This window comes from Monoraphidium neglectum (assembly GCF_000611645.1).
Source record: "Monoraphidium neglectum strain SAG 48.87 unplaced genomic scaffold scaffold00817, whole genome shotgun sequence".
Taxonomy (NCBI): domain Eukaryota; kingdom Viridiplantae; phylum Chlorophyta; class Chlorophyceae; order Sphaeropleales; family Selenastraceae; genus Monoraphidium; species Monoraphidium neglectum.
This window is the reverse complement of record NW_014012811.1, coordinates 1-9573: the sequence shown is the minus strand read 5'-3', so window position 1 is coordinate 9573 and position 9573 is coordinate 1. Positions and strand designations below refer to the sequence as shown.

The following is a 9573-nucleotide window of genomic DNA, read 5'->3' as shown; positions in this document are numbered from 1 at the left end:
GCCAGCAGAACCCTTGGACACTTCGAAAACAGACAGTTTACGCCGAGGACTCACGGCTTAGAGGAAAGATCGGCGTATGAAGGACTTTGACAGCCACTTGGTCGTCCGAGCGAGAGTACGGAACGACTTTGCAACCTGCCGACTGCTTCACCACAGGCACACAAGATCATTCAGATCGCTTTTGTTGGCGATTTTCTACTATGATATTGATGTCTGCAATGCATGGCATATCTCAAACTGCACGCCCACCCCCTGCACTGTTGCAAGCATGAGCAAGTCGGGACCAGGCACCGTTTTGATCAATGGAGCAGCTCCTCCACCCAAGAGGTGATCACCAGCCATCACCCAGCTTTGATCTTCACAATACATGGACTGCTTAATAAGTCAACATTGCAACCAACCAACTTTGACGTTCTAAACACTCAGCAGGGAGCAGGCTAATGTCTTACTGTGCAGTGCCGCAACACTCGACTCCTGCGGGCACTTGGGAGCCCTGGCTCTTCCACACAACACTATGGTGGTAGGGCCGCCGTTTCAGCCGCTCCCGGTGCTGCTCGCGCTGCCGCCACCGCTCCCCTGCAGCACGCCCAACACCAGTCGCGCCAAGTCAGCCTTCTCCACCGCGCCCGCGGCGCTGACGCTGTGTGACGTCAGAAGCGCCCGCAGCTCACGCACTGGCAGCACCATAAGCCCCTCCAGGGTTTGTGGTGGGGCGTCAGCCCCTGGTGGGGTGGGGGCGTCAGCCCCCTCTGACCCTGGACCCTGCAGCTGCGGCGCAGCTGCGGGAGCGCCCTCGGGCTGGGGCTGCTGCTGCAGCCGCTGCTGCGCCGCCTTGCACTCGGCCCGGTGGCGCGGCCAATCCGACTGTTGGGTGTGGAGCACACAGGGGGATGTAGCAAGGGATGCTTGCGGCTTGTGGAAACAACAAATGATACAGCACTTATTGCAAAGTAATATGAGAGTTCCCCTTTGCCGTAATGCGCCCCCAGGCCGACACGCCGCTTGCGCGATGCACGTCGCCGGAGCATTCCCACCTTCTGGCAGCTTGTCTTGTGGCAGTTGTGCGTGGTTGGTGAGGGCAGCAGGGTGGGGCGTCAAGTCACACAGATGGTCTCAGCGCAGCTGGCTTGACTTTGAAGGGTTGACCAGGCACCACATGGCTGTGTCCAAGCCTGGACATTGCATCGAGGTTCAATCGGCGGTCTCACACAGATGCACGCAAGCCGGCTCACCGAGCAGTAGTAGACCTTGAGAGCTGCATAGCACCCGCTACACGGCCGCAGCTTCACACCCGGCGGCCAGCGATGCTTGCCGCACGCCGCGCATGTCGCTGCGGGCTTTGCCGGCGCCGCGGCTGGCAAGCCGCGTTCCCTCTGCGAGTCAACGTCTTGCTGCTGCTGCTGCTGCTGCTGCTGCTGCTGCTGCTGCTGCTGCTGCTGCTGTGGCCGCTGCTTTGTCTCAGGCTGCTGCTGCTGCTTTCTCTCTCGCTGCTGCTGCTGCTGCTGCTGCTGCTGCTGCTGCTGCTGCTGCTGCTGCTGCTGCTGCTGCTGCTGCTGCTGCTGCTGCTGCTGCTGCTGCTGCTGCTGACACTGCTCCCGCGAAGGCCCAGGCGGGGCCGTCCCAGCAGCCGCTCCCTGCTGGCCCCGTTGGCTACCCGTCCGCTGGGCCTGCTCCCGCATGCCGGGCAGAGGCCGGCACGCCAAGAGCCGCGCCTGCAGCTGCTTGAGCGCGGGCACTTCCGCACACCTCAAGTTGGGGGTGCTGGCGGCTTTCTCACACAGGGCGGACGCCAGTTGATAAGCGAGCTTGTGCGACGCGGCCAACACGTCTTCGTGCGCGTCTTGCAGCGCCTCTCCCTCTGGGTCTGCGCTCGGTCGTGAGGGTTCACATAGGGAACCGAGCCAGGTGGCACGCGCGCAGGTGGAGGGTCGATTGGGTTTGGGGACGAGGAGTGCGTGCGCGCGACGCAGCGGGGCGCTGCGCTTGCGTGAATGAATGCCCAGGGACGGGCCTCTCCCTAGCAGCCAAAACAGCCGGTACGGAAGCCACAGCACTCGCACACGCGTAAACGTGCGCATCGGGCGCGCCGGTTGCCCCTTCGAGCGCGCACGCACCTCCGATCCGCCGCAGCGCCGCCGCCAGCCCGGGCTGCTGCAGCGCCTGCGCCGCCGCGCCGCCGCTGGCGTCGCCGTCCACCAGCGCCCACAGCGACGCGACGCACCCGAAGCAGTCCATCAGCCGGTCGCGCCCCCGCAGCACCAGCTGGGGCAGCAGCTGGCAGAGCGCCGCCGGGATGGTCGGCGCCGCGGCGAGGACGGGGGCGGCGCCCTCGGCCGGGCAGTCTGTCCTCAAAATTGGAAGCAGGCAGCGACCCGCCTCCTCGACCAGCGACTGGCCGGCGGCTGCGAGGTCTGATAAAAAGGGGCGCGCGACGGCCCTGATAACCTCGGGCCGCGCGTGGGCCTGCCGCCGGCACGCGGGGTTGTCGGTGAGCGTGAGCCCCAACACCTGGAAGGCGCGCTCTGCCGTGAGCGGGCTGTGCAGCGCGGCGAGGATCGCCTCCCAGGTCGCGTCCTCCAGAGGGCCGCCGCCGTGCTGACGCAGCGCGAGCAGCTTGTCAAGGGGACCCGTGTGACCGTTGTGCCATGCCTGTTCGTCAAGGTGCGGGGCGGCCGCCAGGGCACTGCACACGACCGCATCCAGCGGCGCCATGCTGGCACTGTTGCGTGCAGCAATCCTACACAATCGCTGCCCCTGATACGCACTGCAACCAGATGGTACTAGATGAAAGCCATTCAATTACCATCACGCAGTGACACGTCGCTCTGATGTGTCTCGGTATATGTAAACTGTACGATGTTGTAAAATTTAGAGATCGTGAAGGGTTTAAAATTCTGGTATGCGATCAGTGTTGCACAGGTATGGTGGAACTGCCAGAGGACACACGCAGGTCTACAACGCAAGTGGACATATGAAGCGGCGCCGCCAGCAACCGGTAGAGCTTGTTGCTGCTTCGGGCCGGCCCTGGCTGACGGGTGGTGCATGCATGCCAGGGGCCACCCAACACCCACCTAGACGACCTCCCAGGCACACACATGGGTAAGCACCCGAGAAGTGAAAGCAGCCACCAAGCATGAAATATGAAGGCCAGTTGAGGTTGTGGAGCACTTCGCCTTGGGTGGCTTGTGCTCTGCTGGTGTGTCGCTCAAAGACTTTCCTCCCAGTGGGATGGGGGGTCCAATCTGTTCAGTCGAGCTTGATTTTTCTATGAGCAAAGATACGGGGGCAGTCATGCAACAGCCGTTTAAGCATGGTGGATGGCATCTAAGAGGGGCAGCCGGCGATCCCTCAAGACACGCTCGTAGGGACGTGGCTGTGTCCATGCAGTTGGGCAGCAGCCGCGTGGTGCCGGTGGCTCGTTTAGTGACTAAGTCGGCTGCCCATGACAGTCGCCTGCACACCAACCGCACCTTCGCCCTTGTGCTGGTCGTCACAGATATCGAGTCGTTCCCTTGAAGGGATTTAAGGCTGCGACCACCAGTCCCCACAGCCACCTGCCGGGCAGCTACCCCACCTCCGGTGGTAGTAGATCCCTGCAGGCTCCCACTTATATGGCCCCAGGGCTTCGCCCAGGGTCCTCCAGGCTCCAGCCGTTGCACAGCACACCAGCAGAGAAAATTCATGGACGCCAAAGTTGCGGCGTTTGGCGACGTCGCAAACACTACCGCTGACGTTTGCGATGGCGACTTACAAATGTGAGGTCGCAAACCACTGTACTGACATCCACATGCTGTCTGGGCATCTCGATACGCCCACTGCTTCTCTTTGCTTACCAGCCATCCAAGTACTGGCGGCTGCTGAGTCACAACACCCGCGCTTTTCCGTGGCATTGCAGGCTGTGAGACAGCAGCCTACCCAGCAAGCATGGTTGGCTACTGGGGCGGGACCGCCTTGCGGGCGTGGCTGGCACGTCTTGACAACAATTCGGCTCCTACATGGCCGCAAATTCCAAGAAGACAGGCAGTCGGCAGAGACGCGGTCGCTTAGTGCTGGCATGGGGCTTGCATAGCTTCCAACCGTACCGACCCACAACAAGCCAGCGCCCCCCCCCCCCAAAAGAGACCTGACTCTGCAGCATCTGTCATGCAATCGCAATGCTGCCACACGCTCCGTGCTCCCTCGAGCTGTGACGTGCAGGCGCCCACCCGCTCCGCCGCCCCGCTGCCCCACTGCCCCGCCCCACCGCCGCACCGCCGCTGCGGCCGCCGCCTGCTGCGCGCCTGCAACCCCTCCCCTCATCGCTCCCCGCCCTTGAGCCCGCGCCGCCGCTCCACATCCCAGTTGAAAACGCGCGCCGTGTTGACCTCTGTGACGGTGATGCTGTCCTTGAGCAGTCCGAGGTTGTCGACGGCCGTTCCGAGGTTGGCCTCGCAGGCAGCCTTGTTGGCTTCAAGCAGGGCCTGGGCCTCCTCAAGGGGATACTCACACATCACCCCCGCCCCCAGCCACAGCCCCACACTCTCCACGTCCTGTTGCCAGTTCATGTCGCGTTGCGGGGGCCGTTGCGGGAATTCAGCTGTTTTACGGACGCACTTCAAGACCACACACGTGCGGCCGGGGGTCCAGCGGCGTGCGGATCCCACGAAGCACATACAGTTCCGCGGCGTTGGGAATTTGGAGGGCGAGAAGCCCAAACCAGCGGCCTCTCGGACCGCAGCAACCAAGCCTAGTGGCGCACGGCTGCGGTGCCCACGTGCTGGCCGCGCTCAACAACTAGGGTGGAGCGTCCGGCCGGGCGCTCGCGTCTGACGCGGCCGACCTGGAGGTGGGCCTTGGCGTAGATGCCGTCCGTGAGCTCAAAGTCAGCCGAGATGACGTCACCTGAGGTGACACCAATCGCCAAGTGGAGGCGAGGGACATAAGAGAGATGCGAGAGCGCGCCTCCAGGACAGGCCGCCTCTATCTTCTATTGTGCCTGAGCTGGTAGGCTCCTGGCCTTATAGATTGCGATCGCGCACACTGCTGCGGGCCCTGACAAGGCAAGCCGCCGGACGGGCGCCTTGCGTTTGCATCGCCCTGTCGTGCGGCGCGCGGCGCACGACCGCAGCTGGCTCTGTTGCTGGCAACAGGGCAGCAGGGCGCTGCGCTGCTCGTGGCCCGCTCACCCGAGTCCTTCTTTGCCAGCAGCGCGCCGACGGCCTCCAGGGACTTTTTGATCTCGGGCAGCTTCTCAAGCAACCGCTTGCGGTTCTGGAGGACCTGCGGTGGAGTGTTGCGAGCATTGTTGTAATGGTGCTTTGACGTTTTGATCGATTGGACTGCTCGGGCTGCTGGAATCTGTGGATAAGAGAAGAGTGATCCCAAGTTTGGGATACGGATGGAGGCTGTCACATACAGCTGCAGCTTAGGAAGGAGCGGCGGGGTTTGCGCACGCGGCGCAGCGCCTGCACCACACCAGGCAGCGGCCGGGGCGGCGATGGCAGCGAGCAAAGCACGCTTGATTTCTAAGCAAGGGTCGATGGCGTTCAGGCGTGTGGGATCAAACAAGGCCGCCTGGATTGCTCGCCTGGGCCTCGTAGCCGCGCAGCCGCCGCAGCCTCTCCTGCAGCTCTACGAGGACGTTCTCCACCTGCTTGCCCTGCATGTACGCATCCACGTCCTCTATGAACACCGACTTGGCGATCTCCGCGGCGCGCCCTGAGCTACTCTCGCCGGTCATGGCGCCTGCCGCTGCTGCTGCCTGCTGCTGGGGCGGCTGCGGCGAGCGTGCTGGTGTGCTGCTGGTGGTGATGCGCCACAGGCGCAAGCGAAGACTTGCGGCAGCTGCGGCACCGACAGCTGCAGGTCTGCGGGAGTTCAAAATATTTTACTGCTGTGTTTGAATGCAATGATCACAGGAAAAGGCGGGTGCACGCGGACAAGTAGCCCGCGCGGTGATCTCGTTGATCTGGCGTGTAGTTTGGGGGCTCGCAGGAGCGATGCAAGTTTGATGATAACAAAGGTCAGTGCACGAACACTGCAGTATGCACTCACGGAGCTTCGTCACTGGACTGCGGCATGAGGGTCACAGCAGCTATCGTACCGGTGGTGCTTTACATCTCGCCCTTTCACCGTGAACAGGCATTGGCGTTTCATAACCAGGCCTGAAGCCTGGCATCATATCATATGATACGGATTATCAGGCTGCTGGTAGGCAGGGAGCTGCAAGCGCTGTTGGGTTCTGGCACGTGCACAGGAGCTTCGATATGTACGACGACACCCCTGCTAGAAGCAGACGTGCGCGCCACCCTGGCCTGTGCAACTCTTTCAATCACGGGTTTCAGAGCGGCACGAGTCTGGCGGCCGGCCTGTTGCGAGAGTGCAGCATGCAACAGGGACGAAACCCCCTTGCACGAAGCCCCCGTCAGCACAGCGCTCTGGGACCACCCGAGTCCAAACCGTGCCTCGACCACACCCCTGCTGGCCGCCCGTCGTACGTCAGCCTTTCGTGCGCCCGGCATTGTCTGGGCCCTGGCCCATGTTGTGGACCAGCTGCCCCAACACCGGCTGTGCGCGCATTTTCATGTCTGCATCACGATCAACATCCCAGCTCAGGTTTCGGCCGTCCTTGTGGCACCGACAGCCCCGCCCCACTTTGCTGACTGCAGGCGGCGCTGGCACAGGGGCCTGGCTGTTGGCGAATTGTGCTCGGGGGGTTTTGGAGGCGCTGGTTCGGTAGGACCCTCCTGCAACGATAGGATGACGTGCTGCAACACCGTTTTCAGCAGGACTCGCCGCTACAAACATTCCGCAAACTCCGGAGGAACGGATGATGCTGCCGTCGGGCACTTCAGAGGGGCAAAGCGTGCTGACACCATGAGGCATGACAGGGCTGCACCTTGTGATCTTGAGTACCCCAGTGTGTCCTTTGGTGTGCGGCTTTCAATTGCTCTGGGGTTGGCATCTGTCTGGTGGCAGTTAAATTTCTACCAACAGCAGTGACTGCGCGGGCGTGCGCGTACAGCATGCAGCGCCTCTGCAGGGCACAGCGCAACAACATACGACCTGCCCCGCGGAAGCAGGGGGCGCGTCCGCGTCGTAAGCCGCAGTGCGTAGCAGGATGCAGCAGCCTCGGAACAACGCAAATGGACGGGGCCCATGTGATTGATGCGTGGGCGACTAGCAAATCCGTCACATGCCGCATGAATTCGCGGGTCCACCTGTCATGCGCACACGCGCTCGGATTTGATCTCTGTCAAAGAGCTCTCTGGCTGCCCCTCCTTGGACGCCCCTGGTGCCCCGAAAGAAACTCACTCGCTGCGTCTGGTTTTGGTTCTGATAGGCTCCGCAAAATTGAGGTGAGGTGGTGGGCCGGCGCTATTGCCGGGTTCCACGGATTGTCGAAATCCGACTGCAACTGCAAGTGACCAACCGTGACCAACCGCCAATAACCCCCTGTAACCGCCTACTTCTCGTCCAGGGCGGCCACGCCGGGCAGCACGCGGCCCTCCAGCAGCTCAAGGGAGGCGCCACCTGGCGTTCGCACGCGTCGGTTGGAGAATCGGTTGGGTTGGGTTGGGTCGGTTGGGGTCAGGGTCGAGGAGTGGGGGTGACGGATTTGTCGATGCGAGCCACGGGGGCCCTGTCTGCTGCGCAACAGGCTGTTGTTTCAGGGCAGGGGCTGTCCTCCCAGGGCACAACTGACCGGCAGCCGGCCGGCTGTGAGGAGTGAGCCCCAATCTTTTGCGACCAGCGGCATACCGCAAAATGCCAACACAAGGGAGAGCTCACCGCCGGTGGAGATGTGGCTCATCTTGGAGGCAACGCCGGCCTTCTCCACGGCCGCCACGCTGTCTCCGCCGCCGATGATGGTGATGGCGCCCTTGGGGGTGATCTCGGCCAGCGTGTCGGCGATGGCCTGCGCGGGGCGGTCGCGCGGCGGAGTTCAACTCATTTGCTTGGCTGCCCTGGCAGCGCCTGGCTGTCTGTCGTGCGCGGAATCTTTTCCCCGCCAACACTCTCAGCATGCTTGAAATGCGCGGCCGCCTGGCCTCCACAATAAGCATACGGGGTCGTCGGACAAAACACACAGCGGGCGACACCCACGATGGTACCCTTGGCGAAGGCGTCGAACTCGAACACGCCCATGGGGCCGTTCCAGACGACGGTCTTGGTGTCGGCCAGGGCGTCCTGGAACAGCTTGATGCTGTCCGGGCCGATGTCCAGGCCCTGGCGGGTGTGATTTGGGTGCAAACAGGGGCATGACGACGATCAAGAGGTTGCGGGTTCGACTCCTCCGAGTTGCTCCGGTATGATTTGCTCTTGGGTTTGGTTCGCCGTGATGCGAGCTAGGATGACAAGCCAGCCGCCCAGCCGCCCAGCCGCGCCAGCAGGCGAGCGTAATGCCCCGCGGCGAGCGGCAGCGGCAGCGAGCGCGGCGACACGGGGCTGATAAAAAGGACGCAAACCCACCATCCAGCCGTCGGGGATGGCGTCGGCGGCGACGATCTGGGTGTTGGCGTCGGGGGCGAACTTGTCGGCGATCACCACATCAGTGGGCAGCAGCAGCTCGACGCCCTGGTGCCGCGGGGGTATGATTGCGCGGGTGGTTAAGGATGAGTGATGATGAGAGACATGAGTTCGCCATTTGCAAGCATGTCCAGATCATCGTGGCCTGGGGTGGAATCGCAGGAATCCTTCCAGGCATCTTCCCTCCAGCGCGACGGTTGCCCGCCGCCCCGACAGAGCTCTGGTCAGGCTTGGTCAAACTTTGGTCATACGTCGGTCAAGTTTGGTCAAACGCGCACCTTCTCCTTGGCAAGGGCCTCCAGCTTGGTGGCCAGGTCGAGCCTGCAGGGGGCGGCGCAAGTGGTGGGGTCAGGCCGAAGCGACCATATGCATGAGCGCGTGTGCGTTGAGTGCACAAACGCTGCACTGCAAGGGTGCACGCGTGAGCACGCGTGCCTTTTTGTGTGCAAACATGCATGCATCGCATGCATGCATCGCATGCATGCATGCATGCATGCATGCACATGTTTGTGAGCATATGAGTGCGCATACGAGTGTGAGGTCGCCCGCGGGAACAGTTGGCGGCAGCCTTGAGCCCTACAGATGCGCCGTATCACACGCATCAGATCACACATGTAAGATCGCGTGCGGCAGATCACGCATGCCATATCACCCACAATCAGCCACAGCGCCACTCACTGCTCCTCCTCCACCAGAGAGCTGCCGACGCTGTAGCCGCGGGCCTTGTAGAAGGTGAACACCATGCCGCCACTGTCAGCGTGTTTTGGGGGTGGGGTGAGCCGCCGGGTTGTCATGACAGCGTTCAGGGGTGAAGGCGAGCCCAGGTCGCGCCTTGTTGTCGGTTCGATGGTTCAACCCAAGGCCTGCCCATTCAAGCCTGCACAGCACCGCGCTTTACTCAATACGGTGACCCCCATGCTCAAGCCCCCTTCAGATGGCTGCCGTCGGGGTGTTGCGCTCGCGCGGCCACGCCCGCTCTGCGCTACGCGTGTGGACCCTGCTAGAACAGCACCACAGCTTGGGCAAAGCCGAGTCAATGCGACAGCACGCAGTCAGGTTTGGAGC

General features: G+C 62.6%; 3 protein-coding genes across 3 annotated transcripts; all 3 read right to left on the bottom strand.

Annotated features, from left to right (window-relative positions):
* Nucleotides 1-534: 534 nt before the first annotated feature.
* Nucleotides 535-2712, bottom strand: MNEG_5470 (hypothetical protein; the record flags this gene model as incomplete). The annotated part of the gene is made up of 3 exons (XM_014046056.1): nt 535-864; nt 1233-1864; nt 2115-2712. The coding sequence occupies 3 exons, from the start codon at nt 2710-2712 to the stop codon at nt 535-537; spliced, it is 1560 nt and encodes a 519-aa protein (XP_013901510.1).
* Nucleotides 2713-4295: 1583 nt separating this feature from the next.
* Nucleotides 4296-5719, bottom strand: MNEG_5469 (Prefoldin subunit 3; the record flags this gene model as incomplete). Its single annotated transcript, XM_014046055.1, has 4 exons — nt 4296-4529; nt 4754-4881; nt 5166-5259; nt 5546-5719. 4 exons carry the CDS (start codon nt 5717-5719, stop codon nt 4296-4298), a joined length of 630 nt encoding a protein of 209 aa, XP_013901509.1.
* Nucleotides 5720-7444: 1725 nt separating this feature from the next.
* On the bottom strand, nt 7445-9251 carry MNEG_5468 (phosphoglycerate kinase; the record flags this gene model as incomplete). Its single annotated transcript, XM_014046054.1, has 6 exons — nt 7445-7512; nt 7771-7897; nt 8086-8208; nt 8452-8556; nt 8787-8829; nt 9187-9251. 6 exons carry the CDS (start codon nt 9249-9251, stop codon nt 7445-7447), a joined length of 531 nt encoding a protein of 176 aa, XP_013901508.1.
* Between the last annotated feature and the right edge of the window lie 322 nt (nt 9252-9573).